Source organism: Cygnus olor, chromosome 2 (genome assembly GCF_009769625.2).
Source record: "Cygnus olor isolate bCygOlo1 chromosome 2, bCygOlo1.pri.v2, whole genome shotgun sequence".
NCBI classification, from domain to species: Eukaryota; Metazoa; Chordata; class Aves; order Anseriformes; family Anatidae; genus Cygnus; species Cygnus olor.
In genome coordinates, this window is record NC_049170.1 from 92,044,296 (window position 1) to 92,065,764 (window position 21,469).

General features: G+C 39.5%; 1 protein-coding gene across 3 annotated transcripts in view; it reads right to left on the reverse strand.

Annotated features, from left to right (window-relative positions):
* The window catches only part of MOCOS (molybdenum cofactor sulfurase), a 233,051-nt gene that overhangs the window by 183,232 nt on the left and 28,350 nt on the right, over positions 1-21,469 (reverse strand). For 2 of the 3 annotated variants that reach the window (XM_040549017.1, XM_040549019.1), the window contains exons 2-3: positions 20,685-20,774; positions 16,567-16,633 (exon numbers count right to left, since the gene is read on the reverse strand). In XM_040549017.1, the coding sequence (XP_040404951.1) occupies positions 16,567-16,633; positions 20,685-20,774 (157 nt within the window). Of the gene's footprint in view, positions 1-13,775; positions 13,884-16,566; positions 16,634-20,684; positions 20,775-21,469 lie in introns of those variants that run through there. The other variant, XM_040549018.1, reaches the window with a different exon arrangement.

A 21,469-nucleotide genomic window follows, 5' to 3' on the forward strand; every position in this document is an offset into this window, starting at 1 on the left:
CTGGGGAAAAAAGAAAGGTTCAAGCCCTGGGCCCAAATCAGGCAGAAAAGTCGGTATAGGAAAATATTTTGGGGACCTCTGCTAGACATACACACATAGGATCTGCATTATATTTTTCTACTTCACACATCTGCTTCCCTCTGATTATCTAACCTCAACTCTGTTGTTGGTGCAACCTCCCTGTGCTGCTCAGACGAGTGAATTGTCACAGTAAAAACTCACAGAGGATTATAAAGCCAAAACCCAGAGACAATTTTAGCTTCTTTAGGGATGAGGAGGGAGTAACTTTACACTACCACACAACATCTGGTAGCATCTCTACCCTAAACTCCTCCTGCGGATGCTGTCAAATTTCAAATCAATGTGACTGATGGGAAGAGGTCTCAGAGACCCTAAACTGTAAACTGGTACAGTGAAAAACTTGCTGGCTTGATCAGCTGCAGCTGAAAGAGACCCAAGTAAGTACCTCTGGTGGGGGGAAAAGTGGGCAGGCTGCTGCTATGAAGCATGCCCTCTGTGGCAGCCAAGCCATACATACACGGGCACCAGGTAGGATATCAAAACGCCCATTCCAGCCTTCTAAGATGCCTACTAGTCTTCACTAATGTTGTCAATCCAGAAGCTTTGAAAAACAAAAAGAGAGATATTGCAGAACTCCCAGTAGTATCACGGAGGTTAATAATATTTACAGCTACCATGCCAGGTTCCCTCTTGGGAGCAGAAGTCCCAGCCATGAGTTTTAGCACCCACAACCACAAGTTTTAATTTCACAGTCAGCACAAGGAGTTTCCCTCTTGTTGAACAAGACAGAGGCCAAATCTCTTTGCACAGACAGAAGATACGGGCCCAGGTACAGGACCAGAGTCCCACAGAAATGTAGGAATCTTAAATACCGTCATGTGGTTTAGGTTTGTTTTGTTATTATTTGGTTACCAGTTTATTCAACACAGAATATTTTTAAAAGCTTGCTGCCATTGTGAAATTCCGATGTCCACAGCACCCCTTTCAAATATTCGCAAAGCAGGCACCTAACTAGAAGTAAGGGGCTGTTGCTTTTCTAGCAGCTATTCAGAATCAGCAGGGCTGATTTCAAGGTCTATTTTACGTAGGCAATAACAGGACATCAGCGAGGTCACACAGTTGTTTTTAAGTATGTCTCCAAGCACTGCAGCTGCCAGTGAAATCACTGAAAAGGAGCTTAAGGGTAAGAATATCCAGGTAAAACCAATCCAGCGTACAAAATGACAAAATAACACTTTGAATATGAAACACATGGGAAAAAAATTGAAGATCACAGAAAGCAATGAAGAATCTCCACCACATTTCTTTCTCCTTAAAGTATAACTCTTCCCTGGACAAATAAGAGATCAGCCTTATCCTATGCGAGAAAGCTCGAGGAGATAAAAGAATATCAAAAAGTCTTAAAATCTAGAGCTCAGCAGCAAAAAGCTGCAAAAACAACTGAGAAACTTCTCAAACAGAATTTTGTAGAAAAATTCTTAAAGAGTGGGCTAAGGGAGTGAAGAAAAATATAAAATAAAATCATGGCAGCTCCATAGCAGCATAAGAGGACTTTGGGGTTTCAAGATTATTCTAGGGCCTCTCATCTCAGTCTGCTCCAAAGAATTAGACAAACTGGGCATGCAAAGATCAGTTTTCTTCTTCGGTAGCATACCACCCCCAGATTCAATCTTACCATGTTTGTTTGTTTGTTTCCTTCACACTACCAGCCTTCTGCCCACATCACAGGGACTATACAGGTGTAACAGCGTCCAAAAGCATGGTTCTATATTCAACATTGCTCTGCGTTGGGCTGTTCTTTCCTGTAGCCATTTGCACCTGCCCACAGCAGCAGAAGGAAAACATAATGATCCCTTCGTGTTTTTATTACATCAGCAGATAAACCTGTGAGCAAATACCTAGAGCAGAGCAGTTAAGGAAAAGGGAAGAAACATGGAAAACATGATCAAATTTACTAGAAGCCTGTTTCCAATTCATTCATCTTTTCAGCCTGGAACAAACTGCTGCAGAAACCTAGAACACAGTACACAGACCCATCATTTAATTTCGTTATCTTATTGATGAAAACAAAAAAAAAAAAAGAAGTTCTCCTTATCTGACTTGCATCTTTCTCTGTCCTTAGTTTTATTGCAGATAACTCAGCTACGTGCTTTAGTGGTCACTTTTATGAGAAGCCCTGGCTTACTCTACCCACTGCAGGTAGCTTATGTAATTTATGTTTTTAATTTTTCTGCAAAGCACCTAGTACAATGGCAAGAGGTTCCATTTAAAATTACTTACATAAATAAGCAAATAAGTACCATTAGCATCTAACAGATTGTGCTTATCAATCTATAAACACTTCAGGTTCAGAAAATTCAGTAGCAGTGTGGCTAGCAAGGCACCAAAGGAATACGTATTCATTTTCTAATAGGTCTAATGGACCCTAAAACGTTGCATAACACCATAATAATCTTCTAATAATTTCCTAGGAAGAATTTAAGATTCTCATTTTCTTCTTTACATTAAATCAATAGCTTTTCCTGGGTGACAGGGTTGTGCTAGACCAAATGCATGAAAGTCATACACAGCCAAATGCCATCTACCACTACTCTCCCTGACACCACTAACAATGTTCTGAAAGTTATTCTCTATCAAGCGATACCCAGGGTCCCGGGCTTCCCAGCCCCAGATCCACAACTCAGCGTCAGCCCAATCTGAGCAGCCACCTCAGCTCAGAGCACATAGAGAAGGGCACGTTCCTCTCGCCATCTTACATACCCACCAATGGAGGTAGGACACCAGCCTTGCGGGGACCTCACATACCACACAGCACAGGCACAAACTGAGGTGAGTCTGGCTGCAGTGGTTTTGGCCATCACGATTTTCCTGACCTGTCACATGCCAAAAACTGTCTTTGCCACAGCTGGCACAGCACGTATGTGCATCTCCACTATATCAGTGCCAAATGCAGCATCTGACCTTAAAACAACTGTCCTCAGCAGTTCCAGCACGCTGACTCTGGTATCAAGGCTGAATCTCCTGGAGAGGAATGGGAGAAGGCTGCTGGAGAGAATAACAGCACATGGCCAAAGCTGGTAGAGCATGACTGATACCACAACTCACCTTGCAGCTCCTTTAAAAGCTGTCTTCAAATGCTTCGCTACATCAGAATGCATGAAATTTAAATCTGCTGACTTCTGTTCACCAAATAGTATTTTCCTGGACTTTCTTTACCTTCTGGGTAGCCCCAGTCTGAATTTCTCACCAGGGCAATTTGTTTCACTGTGGTTGTAAAAACAAGCTTAGCAACGTTTATATTTTAATGTGATTGAACCATCCCAAAGAGCTGTCATTCACAAATTTTAAATGACTTACAATGTGCTTTGCACCTCAGTAATTATATTCTAAGTTATCAAGTTCACACATGCTCTCTTTTTCTAGCCACCCACGTGTGCTTGAGAGAAATTACTTCTGAATATGCTTAATTTTAAAGTCTTCATTTTACACATTGTGTGTAATCAAACTTTTTATTAAACATTGCCAAGCAATCTGTCTCATTTTAAAAAAGCTGCTAGAAGAGGTAAAGGTCCATTAAGCTGTTAATTGCATGCTGTAACTCTGATTTCTTGAGAAGTTATGTCGCATATAGTTTCCTCAAATATTTAATTCTGTATTTACCTAATTCTGCTGTCATAGCTACTACGTCGGTCAGGAATACAGTCATGCTAGCAGCAGAAAAATTCTCCCATGTAGAAACAGAGAACAAAAATGAGTATTTCATTTCAATTTATTTTGTTTCAGTTTGATATGGGGAATTTCACTGTACAGGTACAAAATGCAATTCTGCTAATGTAGAAATACAAGTACACCCTAAAGGCAGAGTGCTTCTGCTACAGTAATGGCTTAAGTGGTTTGTGAACTCAAATTCATTGCAAGTAAACCTCAATTGGTCTTAAAAATGAAAGTCATTTGAGTGACACTGAAAATGTTATATGCCCCTGTTTTTAAATTACTTATAATGAAGGTCAAAAAAAATACTTTAGGCTGTAAAAATACATCTGAGGTGACTCCAAAACATATAAGCTACATACAAACATTTTCAGGACGATTGCCACCTCTCACATAAGGCTCTGAAATAGTTTTGCAGGCTTCTGTATGCAAAAACCACCATCAAATCATTTGAATTTGAGTACACCAAACTCAAGAAACATCAATGCTTAATGCATTTTACGTATTAGCTGGTTAACCAGACCTTACGTCAAACCACATACCTTTGTAAAATAAAATTAATAATCATCTTTTAGTTTGTAGTAACTTGAATTATATGACAATGAAGTTAGAGAACGGGAAAGGATGAAGCACATGCTAATTTCTCCCAAAATGCACATAATTTCTCCCAAAAGATACACAAGTACAGTATGACATCAATGTTGACAGGTTTTTTTGTTTGTTTGTTTGTTTTCCTATTCAGTCTGCTGTCATATAGAATCGTAGAACCATTAAGGTTGGAAAAAACCTCCAAGATCATCTGGTCCAACCCTACCACCAATGTCATCCACTAAACCATGTCCCTAAGCACCAAGTCCAACCTTTAAGGTCTCTCCACAACACTGAAAATAATTAGTGTTGGTATGTGTAAATTTGTTATGTATAGTAGAAGTCACAGAATCACAGAATCGTCTAGGTTGGAAGAGACCTCCAAGATCACCCAGTCCAACCTCTGACCTAACACTAACAAGTCCTCCACTAAACCATATCACTAAGCTCAACATCCAAACATCTCTTAAAGACCTCCAGGGATGTGACTCAACCGCTTCCCTGGGCAGCCCATTCCAATGCCTAACAACCCTTTCAGTAAAGACGTTCCTCCTAATATCCAACCTAAACCTCCCCTGGCACAACTTTCGCCCATTCCCCCTCATCCTGTCACCAGGCACGTGGGAGAATAGACCAACCCCCACCTCGCTACAGCCTCCTTTAAGGTACCTGTAGAGAGCGATAAGGTCGCCCCTGAGCCTCCTCTTCTCCAGGCTGAACAATCCCAGCTCCCTCAGCCACTCCTTGTAAGACTTGTGTCTCTTCATCAGGAGAATCTTTGCTCTAAGCCTTATGCTCTGACCATAGGAGCATCTTTAGCCATCTGGCTTTTCGGCCTCTTACCAAGGTCATGTGGTATAAAAGCAGCTGGTCCCCTTCCAAGCAAGGAATTTCTGGTCAATCCCTTCCCATTTTGGAAGCCCTGTGACAGCTCTCAAGTGCCAGGCACGCCTTCCTCATGTACAGCAACATGTTTCACTGTGCTTTTTACAGAGGACAACCACAACCAAGAGCCTCTCAGCAGAAACACCAGAATCGACAGACTTTAGTCCTTTTGTTAATACTTGTAGTTACAGCTCTGACTGCCATGGTTACAAACAAGAAGGTTATCTTAGCTCTTTTTCACACAACAGAAGAAAACACCAGAAGAAATCAAAAGGGCCCCAGATTTACAAAAGAAAACACCGTGAGTATTTTGTTAAGTACAAACAGCCTTGAAACATATCAGCATTATCTTTAAAATTACAATAGCTGTTCAGGGCCTGAGACTTCAGATTAAGAGAATTAAATTTCCAAAACTCAGTGGAGTGTGTGCTTATTTAATTAAAAGCAGGCAGAATTTCATTTGCACTTCATTGTTACGAATACCACCTATAATATCACATTTTGGCACTGCAGCTTAACTCCAATTTATACTAAAAGCATACTTCATCAAGCTCGTTTTGAAGTTCATTACAAACGTTAAACAACGGTACTATTTGCTATAGCAATCCCGTCCCATTTAGGTGTTTAAACAGGCAAATATGGTCAGATAAACCCAAATGGTTTACATTTTTTCAGATGAAGTCTTTTGTATTTGATCTGCTATTGTGAGCTGAATTACATATCCTTGATTTTATATTTTAACAAGTGTGGCCCAAGGTGCTGAAAAACTACAGAACTTCCTGGCTTGTAGTTGTGCCTCTAAAATATATCAGGTTATTTGAATCTCCTGTCAGAAATGAATCGGTTATTATACTTGTTACTAGAATATAACACACAGAGCAAGAAAAGGGACTTTAGCAATGGATTTCTCACTGATTAGAGAGAAATTTACCCTCACGCACTGCCCTCTGACTATGCATACAGCCCAGAACGTGGTCTGTGAGACTGGTATATGTTAAACCTTTCTTTTACCCAAGGGAGAAAGGGAGAGACCTAAAGAGAAGCAACAGCATCCCACCTACCAAGACATCCATTCAAGGCAGCTAGAAAGTGCTACTAGCAATTCAGGGGCAAAGCCTTCCTGCCTCCTCTGATTAACTATGTCAGCTCTGGAGAGTAATACTGAAATAATCCCCTTGTAGTATGGGAGAAACACCACCATGTAGAGTTAGTAGGCCTCAGCATTAGTTGAGACTCAGTTGACTCCCTTCATATGCCATCTCAGCCATAACAATTCAGGGGTCTGCACAGTTTCTTACTCCAGCATGAAAGGATGGTAATAACCAAAGAGCTAAAAAGGCAGGCTGAAATAATTATTGTAAATGTGCTTATGAGATTGCAGACAAAAATTAAGTGATCAAAACCATCCATAGATACATTTTGGAAGGGTGGAAACAAATCCTATGCTATTAAAAACAGTTTTATTATAGTATTAAACTGTGTATATGATACTAATGGAGTTTACCTTAAGCATTTTGGCATACATAAAAATCATATATATATATATGAGGCCCACTCTTCAGCTCTTGGAAGGCCAGACAGATACGTCCCAATAAGCTTATAGAGGGAACTCTGGAATTTGGCATGTCAGTGTGGAACTGCAGGACTTCCAGCACTGCACCGCTAGCAGAGTAGCTTCTACTCTAATAGAATATTTTGGATTCAAGTTTTGACTTTCCACCAGACGAAAGATCTGTGTGAAATGTAACAAACCTTCAGCTATTATAAATTTAAGGCACAATTGTAAGTATCTACAGACAAGTTCTTCTTGTCAGGCAGATCTCATTTTCTTCCCCTTGCAGAGAACTTGCCATGGAAAGTGGGTGAACGTGAAGTTCTGCAGCAGGTATGAAGTGTGAACGAATCAATCAGCAGAGAGCCAGCACTCTCAAACATATCTGAATGAGGCACCACACACAAGATTATGGGACCAGGGTGGAACCAATTGGGCAATGACATTTTTCTTAGTAGGGCAAAACTAGATAGGATTCTGCCTCACACCTACTACAGAGTGCTTCCCTTGTTAGCACAAAAACCTCAGAAGGTTCAAAGGTCACTTTTAGCATTACTCATCATCTTAGGCCTTGTGGTGGTGGTGGTGTGTTTTTTTTTTTTTTCTTTTTCTTTTTTGTTTTTAACATCCCTCAAGACAACATTGTTTTCATACACGGTATATTCTCAAGTCAGAAAAATCTGGTCTGTGAATTTTGACAGATTTTCCAAATATGTGATTCGTATCTCTAAAACCTCTTTTATTGCATGACAGGTATTGTGCAAAAAGCGTAGTGAAAAACTAAACACCTTTAAAAAGGTAAAGACAGACAAATGAAAAGAGGATGGCTAAGAAAAGCCTGAGAGCTGAAAAGCTCTTTTGAACACTATTGACTCTGAACACTGTATTCATTACAAGCCTGTGGAGTCTTCATAAAATCCCAAACATGCACGTAATACCCCTCTATCCAAAAGCTTGCAGTAAATTCTCAAGTATTAGCAACATGCTATTGAGCTGGCACTCAATAATACTAATGATGCAATTTTCTTCTGCCTCGACACTTAGCTAATATACTAGTAAAATCCAGTAAATTAGACCTGGAATCACTAGAGGTTATTCACCTTAACAGAAAGGAGACAGTCTTGTTTAAACTCTTGCTTCATTTATCTTGCATATTCCCGTATCTTAATATGGTTCATGCTGCTTCTTACAGGCACCCTTTATTTTCAAGGACATTATCTTCACTTACAACCTTCATATCAGAAACAAAGTTTAAAATAGGTGAGAAACTTAAATAGATGAAACAGGCAGACAAAGAAAAGCAAGAATAAATACAGTTAGAAGGAACTCATTAATATTACCAGTGCATATTACAAAGGTCTATGTGAATTTTAGGCACTCATTTCTGCATGTTTTCAAACCACCAATGAAAGCTAGTGCATTTAACTTCAAAGGGCTAGATGCTCAAAGTGACCGCATTAATTGAATAATTTTCTCTCCTTCGAGTCAATTGGGTCTCCTGTGCAATACCCACCAGTACAAAATCTCACAGCCTTCTTTCATTTTTGCTCCATTCATATCAGTATCAACCAATTTATGGATCACATTGTCGCTTTCAACCTAGCATGAAATTTCAGAAGAAAAACAAACAGGAAATATCAACTTCCAACAAATGTATCGAATTCTAGAAGAATCCCTACAAAGATGTGCTTCCTTTCATCCTGAAAATTCATTGTGCCTGCAGGTTTCCTCTATTCATTTGAAATACCTGGGCTATTTCCTTGTTTTTACAATAATTTTGTCTTCTAGCACCCAGAATATTTCATCCCCATTTAAATAATTTGTTATTCTGTCCCAGTTACCACACCTTTGGTTGCTGTACTGCAGGACTTATTTCAACGACTCCATTCTATTCTAGCTATGCGCTTCTGAAAGATGAAGGCAACCCAGAACAAGCTCAGAGACAGGGTCAATGGGGCTGGGGTCAGAAATGAGGAACACACTTCGGAAGAAGAGTCTAGAAGAGCTGAACTTCTTCTACCTATGATAGCAAGAAAAATGGGCAAAGTCTCGCTCTACATAAACACATGAGAAGGTATTAATGGAAGAAAAGACCACAAAAGGTAACATAAACAAAAGATCACTGGCTTCTCCTGAGCCAGTGGAAGAAGCGATTTTTCCAGCTCTCCCATTTGGGATAATTCTTCAACAGCAGATGAAAAGTACGCTGTAATAGCTGGAGATTAGACTCAAAATGCCTGAAGGTCATGTACATTTCCATACTATTGAACTGTACCAGCTGGGATGTGCATTTGACCTGGTTTTCCTAAAGCCTGGCACCCTAAAAACCTTACTGGGTCCTCACAGTCTTGTTTCATACCTGCTTGGGCTAAGGAGGCCAGCTTGCACATCATTACCCTTTGCCTGTCACTGTTCCCTTGCACTCGTATTCTGCTTATCTTGTTTCTTCTGCTCAATACAGCTGCTGCAATAGATGCACTGGCACTGCTTCCTCTCATATTTAACACGTTGCTCTCTTTGGAAGCTGAGCAGCTGCCCTGCCTTCTGAACAGAAAGGTTCAAATTTGCACCAGGGCATCAATGCCCTCAGAAATAAGCTGTACATACCTACTGAAGGCAGCTAGCTAGCATCTGCCTGTGCCCAAACGGGTTCTCAGTGCCGAGCAGAGGAAAAAAGGCAAGGCAACAATTGCTAACAGACAAAGGATATTAACTGAGAATTTCAGCAAGACAGCAGGTTGCAAAGGGCAGCAAAACAGAAAAAGCAGCATTAGAACTACAGCCTCTAGCATGGGTGCTGTAAATAACCTGCTCATTAGAGAAAGAGAGAGCTAAAGGCATGCGGTTGTCTGGCAAAGCAAATGTATTTCCTATGTCTGTAAGAGGACTGGACGAGCTACAGACAGCCTGGAACAATGCATAAAAGCTAATGGCATTATTAGAGATGAGAAGAAGGCTGCAGTTACATCTGATGTAACAGGGACAGAAGATAATTCTCAGTCTGTATAACAACTGAGAGAAGAAAAATGTAATGGAATCACCAAAACACTGCAGAGTCACCTGCCCCCAAAGCTACCACTACTTGCAGATCATATCTGCTGCTGGAGAAAAAATGATAACATAATTTCCTGAATATATCACTAACTAAATTCAGAACATCAGAAGTGTGCAAATTGTTCAGGAATATATATGCATATATGAAAAATATAAATAATACACCATGAACTATCTAGACTCTGCAGGACAAAAAATATAATCAACACTGTTAACTATTGACTTGGGTGAACTTTATACTGAAACTATCTCAGTGGAGTTTAAAGTGCTGAAAAGTCAAGACAGGATCATGATGTGCCACAAAAACAGTACCAAAAAGCTGAGGAAACAGAACAGTAAGTAGAGACAGAATTCACAAGCTTTTGGATGGGGAAAAAACCTCACCATGCAAATGCTAATTGTTTTCTGAGGACTTGAGTCCGCTGGCTGAAACTGCAGCAGGTATAAGGACAAGGGCAAAAAGCACTGCCTTTCAACAGAACTGATACCGCGAATTTCAGATTCATTGAGGCACAGATGCCACCAGGGGAACCCTTGGGAATGCCATAGCATCTCTTCAACAGCTTAATTATATCATCAGATGAAGTATTTAGATTGCTTTACGAGTGAAATGAAAAAGATTCAAAACAGAGCTCAATACTGGGTTTGCTAACTTCACAGAAAAATCTTTAGAGACTACATAAAAAGGTGCAGTAATAAATTACCTCTGTGCTTCTAAAAAGCATAGATGGATTAGTCTTTCCCAGGGTGATGATGTTAAAGGTAACATAAGCTATAAACAGCATATGTTAAACTCTTCTGTTACACTGTCATCAGTTGTGCACTTCTTGGTAGCATATCATGGAATAAATTTCAGATGGAGGAGCAAAACAGAAAGCATCTGCAATCTTCAAAAAAGTAGACATGAGAAAAAAATACCAGCTGAATTTTGGACAACATACATAATTCAAGATGGCATTCAAGATTCCTCAACTTGACCTGAAGCAAACGGAGCACCTCTTGAATGCTGTATAACTTATGAGCAGAAACAGAAGTCCACTGAAGACAAAACAAAATTCTCTAGCACGAGAAGTGCACACACGGGATGGAAGAAATTACTTTTGTTCTAAGTATCAGGTCTTCCAAAAGCTTTGTTTAAAACACAAATGACCATGTTGGCCGGTAACGAAGTTGTCAGATTCCTCAGGAGCTAGCAAAGAGGCATTACAACTGCTAGGGTTCACAACAGCTTGACAGGACTATGCTGCTACTCACTATAAACAGCTAAGGAAACAGTGTTACCAAAACAGTCACAGAAAGGTGTCTCACTATACTGCTTCTCAGGATGCAATTGCAAATCCAGAATGGGGACAAATACTGTATTTCTTCTACATGTATTGTGCAGTCTAAGGAGGAAAAAAGCCTCCACACAAACTCTGAAAAGAGACAAGAAGATAAAAAAATGGAAAAATGGAATTTGCAATGAGGAAATTTCACTATTTTTAACAATGTGTGTTATTCCAATCGGAATATCTCGTTCAACAGCCCCGGTTCCCTCTAGCAGGCTCCCCAGCAGTCACAGAAGCCATCAGGCCCCTGCCAAACGAGCAGACTGAATACACAGCTAGGCTTTGCACATTTATAGAACATGAATAAACATGGTGGCCTGAGTCCAAGTAAGCCTGTGCCATTCCCTACACTCTGAATGTTGTTTAGAAAGCAATGGCACAGGAGGATCTCTTCTAAACTTATTCTCCATTGCGTCTTCATTACAGCCACACTATAAAAGCAAATTCCCGAGGATTTTATTTTCTTTTTTTTCTGAGTAGGGGAGAAAAATAATGAAAGGTCACATCCGTCCTTTTTCAAGCATCTCTGCAAAACACCCACTAACCACCCATACAAATTAAACTCAGGATTACCCAGGGTTAGCTAATAAATTGTGTGTTCATACACTAGCATATCGACCTCCAGATTTTAATTCATTTTACTGAAATATTATTTTTCTTTCATGAAAGCATTTCAGATTTGGTACTTTTTGCAATAAGGATTACTCAAAGAACATCACCACGAATGCACAAATTTTATTTACTGCAATCTCTTCCTACAAACAACAGAGGTATAAAGCTGACTACCAGAAGAGTAATAGCGAATATTAACAAGTTCCTTTCCAAAGCTTCAGCCGATCAAGTTAACAAATAAGGAACTTATAAAAATAGAGATGAAAAGTCCAGAAGCAAAGTTACGAAGTAAAGCTGACTGATTTCACTGGTTTTTAAACTCGTTCCAAAATAACAGTACCTGATACCCTTTTACTACTTTGTATAGGATATTACAAAGAGTAGATCCACTAAAAGTAATGGATCAACTCCTAGAAGATTCTGTTTATAAAAGTCAGTCCTTGTCTTTATGTTTTTATTTTATATTTACTATCTATTCCAATACCTTTTTTTCTTTTAGTACTATGAAGAAAAAAATAGATTGCATGAAAGGATAGGTGTTGCCAAGCAGAAAACAAGACAGCACCTCTGCTGAAGCCCTTGATCAGCTGTCACTCAGTGCGTAACAGCACAGAGTCAGGTACTGGTCCTGCTACCACTCAGTATGGGCACGCTGGGATCATTTGATTGCATGACTATGTAAAATTGTTACGTGAATCATCAGGAAAATGATCACCTCGCTTGCCTATTATCCCACTCTTCCACAAAAAGCTTTTCATTATTCATAATTATCTTCGAATGGCACATCCATTTGCCATACATGGAGTCATCCTCATGAGCAGCCTTTCCTTCTGACTCCGCCGTCTGTGTTACTTCAGGCTTGCCCCGGCAGCTGAACTGCTGGACCAGGAAAAGCAGCCTTTGAATGTGGCGTTATAAAACAAGCATGCAAAAGGGCTGAACCATCCTCGTTTTGAAACAAGGTTTTCAAGTGGATAAGTATCATTAAGGAGGACAGCATGCAGGGCTCAGATGTCACTCCTTTCTGCCTCTCCAGCCGGTAACCTTTAGGAAAGACGAATCAATACTAAGCAGATACCGTATCTACTATTTCTTACTGTGTACCAAAGGTCAAGCAATTTTCATGTATGTATCAGTTCCAACATTCCTGTTTTCAGACACAGAACTGATTAAACCTGGGAATAAAGAAAGAGTTCTTATCTTGCATATAGCACTGTTTCAGAACATGTGATGATTAAAAAAAAAAAAAAAAAAGAGACTTGGAACTTATTTCAGAGGCAAGTTATGACGCTCACGAAAGGAATGCAATGCTTTACTTCGCTATCGTGAAATGATCCCTAAAAATAACCTGCAGATGAAATTATAAACAGCATTTATAAGACTGCTTCCTTAGCAAAATTCTGAACCACCTGTGTGTTTTACCACAGAAGCAATTTTTTTGAAAAATACTAAGCCCTTTACATTCATTTCATGCATGCCTGTTGCACCTTTTTCATCCGTATGTGCAGGCCACAGAGATTTTTCTCCTCTTACAGTTTCCTTAGATGGCATATTTTGAGAGAGGCCTTTATAGAAAGACATGTTTTGGTTCTATATTTAAACTTGATCCCATTTAGCTCAATGCCAAATCCTTTTAGCATCAGTGAGAAAATTCCGTAGTACACATATTGCCATAGCCTAGGAGATGCCTGGTGCTTAAACTTAGTTGAAATTTCTTGACTTTTTTTTTTTTTTTTTAGCATTTGAATTCCCAAAGTATGCTCAAGTTTAACATTTCATAGTAACTGAAGTTCAAGGACGAACATCAAAACTCTACAAAATTCAACAACATTTTGTTCAAATGGAAAAGGTACCTTGCAGTATATTTTAAACACACCACAAATTTAACACTAAAACATCAGTCTGGCTCTGGTAGGAAGACACCAGTGCAAATGTAAGACCTAGAAGGACAATGTTTTTAAAATATTCAGAAAGCTAGTATTTTAAAATGCTTGCATATGAGAAAAAGGTTATTTAATACCCACTCTAATGAATTTCTGAGTTGTATTATCTCTGCAGCATCGTAAGGAGATATTGCTGCTCACGTCCTTTAGCTGTATGGAACGGAGCAATGGCACATCCAAACATCCGTAAGCAAAGTCATAAAAAGGGTCTATAATCTTTTCATGCGGACATTAAATACATTTAGAGAAGGTTTATTACATTTCTTGCTTCCTCTTCTTGGCATCAATCACATTTAATATAAAGATACATACAATGTTAAAAATCTCTCCACAGTTCATTTCAAACAAAGACAAGCAGTGTTTTTATGAATAAAATAGTTTTTTTTGCTCTTATTGTACTTGAGTTGGTCAAGAGGTAAACCACTTTGATTATTTTAATTTTGTAAATAATAGAAAACATCCATTGACTCTAACATTTAATTATTTACGCTATTTTCATGCAAATCTATGTTCTTAGAGTGGTTGCTGCCTGTCAAACAAATATCAAGGCAAAACCAAGTAACAGGTCTGTATTGTGGAACAGTGTACACGGCCAGATTAGGAAAGTTTATTCTGATGTTGCCATCAGCAATATTGACAAATACAAATCAGAAACTAAGTTTTCTGTTTATTTTGAGCGTTTGTTATGTGGCTTGGACTAGATGATCAACCCAAACCATTCTATGATTCTATTATTCTGTTTTTAATTAACTGCATTGTGTCATCTGATCAGAAAATCATATGAAAATAATAATAAAAAAATAGCATAGTGCCATGGGGTCAATCCCTGAAAAGAAGTTATACGCCTGGCTGCAGCCATGCTCCACAAGCAGAATTATAAGCAAGAAAGTCTTTTAAAAATTTCTGAAATTAACCACTACACTATTGTTTCACCAAATAAATCTATTCTATATGTTGTGATACAGGACAGAGCTGCCTGTCTCCCTGTCTTGTCATATTGCTTATTCTGATTAGCTGCAACAGCATGAAAGTATAGATTTTTAATATACTTTTATTGTCTTTTAGATAGCTGACTTACTGACAGAAGTTTGGGGCCATTTTATTCCCCAATTTTTACAACTATGTTTTTTTGATGATTATGCTTTTAACATTTTTATTGGGGAATAATGGCAGAATTTCTATAGGACTGGCTGACAAATCCTATTATTGAATTTGTTCAATTCTGCATCCAAATGAACTGAAAATGTTCATTTGCATGCAGAGGGCTTTTTATTTATTTATTTATTTTCAGGAGAAAAAAATAAACAATGCAAACACCGGTATGCTTCTTGGAATTTCCTATGCTGCTCCTCTAAAAGTCTCATGTATTTTTTTAAACCGGGATCCAAAATAAAACAAACTGAAGATGTCAACTCTCTTAAACAAAATCTGTATCTGTTACACAGTGGAAGTCTTCTTCCTTGCTCACTAACAGTGAAGAACATAGAGTATTACAGAAACAGCTACAACGAAGACTTTCTACTGTACCTTCATAAGAAGAATGATTAAATGGCAACACTGAAGTATCACTTAGAGTAAATTAAGGCCAGAATTCTGACACTGTATGTGAGCACACAGGCATGCTCAGCAGACTGCAGTGCTGTAGGTATTGCTGTACGTGGTTCTAAGCATCTACTTTTGAAAACAGCCATTCCTCATAGATTCTTTCATTTCACTTAGCCATATGTTAACAGGTTGTCATCCTGCCCAGCATAAGACAGGGTTGTGGAAAAGGCAAAAATAAATGCTTTCTCCAGAAAGTTCAGGGAAAAAAAAAAAAAAAGAAAAAGAAAAAAACACAACAAGAAAAAAGGAAACAGGTTATACACAGCACCATCTTGCAGCTAGAAATCTTGTTTTTTCACACCCTTATAAAAGTGCAGTCAGAGAAAAGGCAGCAAAAAGATGTAATTTTCTTCATTATAACTCTGAACACTACACTGCTATAGTTCCACTGCTATTGATCTAAATTCTGCAATGTGTTTTGGCGAAAAGTTTGCTTTTAAAATGATAATAAAGAGGAATCTATGACATTTCCCACCTTGGGTAAAGAGTGCCATTAAAAGCATGGCCAATCAACTGTGGTCAAAACTTGCATATTCTTCAACAACGACATATTTTATAAAATATCAACAGGTACCTAAAAAAACCACACTAAAACAAATAACTAAGTACCTAAGCCATATACACTTTGTGTAAACTAATGGCAAAAATTGCACTTTCAGCCCACTGAACTCTTGGGGGGAACCCTTATTTAGCGATTCAGTTCCCTTTCCTGCCCTTACCTGGAAGCCCTGATGCGATGTTTACTTTTTATTCTTCTTTTTGCTCTTAAAAATTACATTAAAGCAACTTTAAAAGGTATTTTATTACTCCAACAGAAGTACCTGCTGTAAAACAATGTACACATTCCCATAAGCTTTTTATAAATTCCTGCAAGCCATTATACCTTATTTAATGTCATCTGAATTTTAACTGTGTTCTTACACTCCGTTCTACCTTACTAACTTACCATACCATCATAATAATACTCACTTTTGAAATTCAAAATTCTAAATCTTTATTAAAACTGCAGACTTATGTTACAGCACTAAGTTAACTCCAGGAATTTAAGAACTGGGGTATCTGGGAGAAAAAGAACTCACTTCTCTGATTCTGTGCAATATTTGACTGCCCAAGTACCTTCTGCTTTAAAAGCAGAGTGTTTTCTGTAGATGTGACAGACAACCCTCAGAAAACGGCATCACATCTAAGTCATCAAAACAGCACAGGCCTAATCAAAATGAAAAATATGAAGTGCATCATACAACATCTGAAAGAAAGATTATTCTACCTGTATCGGACATGCTCGATTGTGTCGTATGTCAGCTTGCTGCTGATATTCTGACTATGAGGGTTGCCTAGGAGACAACAGAGATATAGAAGTTAATCATTAATCACAGTTTTGGTATTAATTTTTTGCTTTTATCAAAGTATTACACCAAGCCAGCCTGAAAAGATGACAAAGATTTAATGTATACTTCACAGCAATGCCCTGAAGCTCCTTAGAATAGTTAGTCAAGAGAAAGGACATATAACAGAAGCAAGCAATTATGACAGACCTTGAAACTTCAGCTGTATCTGTTACTGGTACTTAAGCAGTTCCCTTTAAAAATCCAACTGCATATGCACAAATGTTCCACCATAGAAACACAGATAGAATGCTCATTAATAAATATATTCATGCACTAAGAAGCGATTTAGAAGACAGCAAACAGACAACAGACGTTCATGACACCAGGATTATCCCTTTTTTTTTTTTAGTGTCTGAAATTCAAATAGCTCATGAAAACATAAATTTCACTGCAAAATTAGTAGCCATCTTAGTAGAGCTCAGCACAGACATGCATTAACAATTAAGACAGTACCTAAGAAGGGCCTGAATTTATCTCCATGAGCAAGAGTACAGCAACATACACAGATGCACAACACTTTCCTACTTTCCTACTCGTAAATGCTTAAAGAACATATCTAAACATTTTTGAAAGAGAACAAGAAAAAAAATACTATATTAATACAGTTTTGCAGTAAGCTACAATATTATCTACTCTCTTAAATTTCAAAATCATCCTCTTGAAAGTTATTGAGTGAAGGTGTTAAAAAGAATAATAAATTTAGAGCTCAGACCAAAAATCTAATACTTAGACTGTACATGTCTGATGTTGCATTTCTCTAATTTCCAATTCAAATATTCTCAATTTAGAAGTGAGAATTCTCTTTTACTTACATTTCTTTCCCTCATTCACACATGCAACAGCTAAACTGCAGTTCTTCAGGCGTGTGGATTATCACCAAGAAAATAATAGAAAAAAAAAGCTGGGAGCCAAACTCCCCCTTCATTCACACCTGTGTCTGTTATATGAACTCTTTTTATACAAAAGTTATTGCCCTCAGAGTAGCAGATATAAGTGAATAAAGAGACTTGACCATATTAGGGATCTCATTACCATTTTAGACGAAAGCAGCATAAAACATACAATTTGTTCTTGCATAATGTTACAGGTACTGTGCAAATCTACTCCAAAGTGGCAGCACTGCTATTTCCATTCATGACCACTCAATTGATTCATAACTTTATTTTTTATCTGCCACAGATGGTACTTCTAATTATAAGGGTTGAGCCCAACGTTGTTCGAAATAACTAAGATCAGGGTGCATACCTTTCACTTTACAACGGCCGTAGTGACAGAACGTTAATTTTAATATCACTGACATGCATTTGAATAGGAGATTTTGAATGTAACCTAATCAATGTATCTTGTTATAACAGCAAAAAAACTTACCCCTATCAAGAACAACATTTATTTTGTAGCGGAACTTAAATCCACGCTCTGGATCCTGGCCTTGTCAGCATTCAGGAAATGAGACAGGAAAATGATACATACGAAGGTGTATGACATGAAGACTAGCCAGAACTCCCCAGTGGCTTATCACTCAGGTGATAAGCACAACTGTGCTGGTGCTTTAGCGAACACAGTTTTCTTCTGAAGCCGTGGTACCTAGCTCCCAAGTGAGGAATCACTTTGCTCTATGGATCAGGGAGCACAAGGAAGACACAAAACTAGCAAGAAGGACACACAGCCCACAAATATTAGCACACAGTGAGAAATTTTGATGACTTCACTGGGACTACAGACAGCATATGCAGGTAATACTGTACAGTATTTTTTTTCTGGATGAGCATGAATCATTCTTCTAATGTAAAACGTACCTCACAATAACAGTATGTCCTCAACACAGGATGCTGCTGCCTTTGTATAAAAGCACAAGCAGTGTGTGCTTCTCAGGATGATGCAACCTAGTCTAGCAGGAGGTGTCCCTGCCCATAGCAGGGGGGTTGGAAATAGATGATCTTTAAGGTTCCTTCCAATCCAAACCATTCTGTGATTCTGTGATAATAATGTCATAAACAGATGGAAAGGCTCTTTCTCCAGTATCTTCTGCCAACCTCTGGCAATCTGTAGGCTAGCTCACAAAGCACAAAAAGGGCAGCAGCTACCTTTCAGTGACAGCCTTATGATTAGGCCCCTTTGTCCAGCAATGGAAGATTCACAAGGTGTGGTGGTTTTACTCAGGTGGGCAGCCGAGCTCCACCACAACCACTCTCTCACTCCCCCTCCTGAAAGAGGAACGGGGAGAAAATACGATGAAAAGGGCTCAAGGGTTGAGATCACGACAAGGAGATCGCACAGTAATTATCGTGACAGGCAAAACAGACTCAGCATAGGGAGACAGTAAGATTTATTACATATTACTAACAAGCTAGAGAAGTGAGAAACAAAGGAAAGAAACCAAAAACGCCTTCCCCCCATCTGCCCTCTTCAACCTCCTCCCCCCGAGCGGCGCAGGGGAACGGGGGAATGGGGGCTGTGGTCAGTCTATAGCGCTTCGCCGCCGCTCTTCTCGGTCACTCTCGTCCCCTGTGCTGTGGGGTCCCTCCCACGGGATGCAGTCCTTGCTGAACTGATCCGGCGTGGGCTTCCCACAGGCAGCAGCTCTTCAAGAACTGCTCCAGATATGGGTCCGTACCGCGGTGTCCATCCCTCAGGAGCGAACTGCTCCAACCCCCACGGGCAGCAGCTCCTGCCAGGTCACCTGCTCCTGCGTGGTCTCCTCTCCACGGGCTACAGGTCCGGCCCGGAATCTGCTCCGGCAGGGGTCTTCCACAGGCCGCAGTCTCTGTTGGTGCAGGTCCACCTGCTCCACCGTGGTCTCCTCCATGGGCTGCAGCGTAGAATCCTGCTCCACCGTGGTACTCCATGGGCTGCAAGGGGACAGCCTGCTTCACCATGGTCCTCACCACAGGCCGCAGGGGACTTCTGCTCCGGCACCTGGAGCACCTCTCCCCCTCCTTCTTCACTGACCTTGGTGCCTGCAAGGCTGTTCCTCACTCCTCTCACTCTCCCAGCAGCTGTGTGGCGCAGCATTTTTTTTTCCCTGTCTTAAATATGCTCTCACAGAGGTGCAAAACAACATCACTTATTGGCTCAGCTCTGGTCAGCAGTGGGGCCCTTACCAACGATGGGGCAGCTGCTAGATCCTTCTCACAGAAGCCACTCCTATGGCCCCCTGCTACCAAAACCTTGCCACATAAACCCACTACACAAGGCTAAGGAAGAAAGAAAACATAAGACAGTGAAAGCACCCCTGCAGCTCCTTGCAGTGACTCACCTAGAAGGGGGGAGGGCCTGGATTCTGGTCCATGCATAAGAAGTTGTTCTTGTATTTTGAGATGAAAAAATGACCAAACTAACAGTGCTCAAGCTACTTTGTATTTACTTATCCCCTAAGCCCTGGGCAGAGTAAACCCTTCCTTTGATTTTTCCTTTTCACCATCACTGTGAATTTTGATTCCTTCCACATGACCTACAGGATGTGTTTCTTCCTGTGGTTACCGTTTTCTCCTGGGAGGGCAAATCAGGTTTGAACATCTCAAGCAGAAGAAGGAACTGAACCATTATGTCCCACTCTGTACAGGTGCTCAGAGCTCTCTCTCTGTTATTTTACATAGGCTCTGAGATCACTGAAGCTAAAACTTACATGAATCTGGTTCTAAGTGACTTTCCAAGCTTATCAAGGGTGTACCCACAATGGCAGGCTTGGGCAAAACACACGAGAACACAGACTAGGCATACTAGGCATCAGAGCTGGCATGGGTTCATCAGCACTATGACAGGCAGAGGAGTTCGTATTTGTCTGCACCCCACCGCACAGACATGCCTTTGGCCTCTAAAAACAAAGCTGGGGATGAAACAAAGAGATTGTGACTCCTTTGTAAAGACCCTGGTCCTCCAACCACACTACAACAGTGTTAAAAACACAGAAGACTTCTTCCAACAACAAAACAGGACCAGTTTTGATCTATTTATATGGAATCTTGGGAAAAATAATGGAGCACTGCTTCATACTTACCATAAACATTGTTTCTGAGGTCGTCAGTAAAAGCTTTAAGCAGACTATCTGGGAAGAGTGTTGCACCCGCATGGTCAAGGTAAGTTATCCCTAAAATAAAAATAAAATTATTAGATTCAATTTTTTGTAATATTTAATTCCAATTTCTCATACAGAAGTGAAGTACACCATACAAATGTTCCCAGTGAAGCACACCATACAGAAAGTTGATTGCCCTAAAGTTCCTAGGGTATGACATTTCCCTGTCTGACTTAGAGGTCTGCATGGATATTGAAAAATGCTTCTCAAAAACGTTCTAATAATCAAGCAATATTCACAGTGAGGCATCTTCCACTCACCAGCAGAGAAAAAAAAAAAGGGTACTAAAGAAGTCCAACATCTTGATTGCACCTTTTTAATTTTTAACTAAAAGCAAAATATTTTAAGAGGTCCTTTCTTCCATGATTAGATTACACACTTTGAAGAGAAAAATGTTTTTGTTCTGTCTGTACAAGACTGCACAAACTAGTGTCTTGAACCACAGCACCTTGTCACTCCTAGGCACTACACATTATGAAAACTATTATCACAATAATAATAATTACTATTATTAATAGCAACAACAATAGTGTTGCCTCCTCACTGACATGAAACAACTATCTCAAGAACTGACGAGGCAAAAATCGTGCTTGAAGCCCAAACACAGGACTAGTTTAAGTTTAAATGCATTTAAATATTCTTGCCACTCTGCTTCACTTAACATTCAATTCATTTTTAAGTCTCCTTTTATATTATTAAGCTATTGC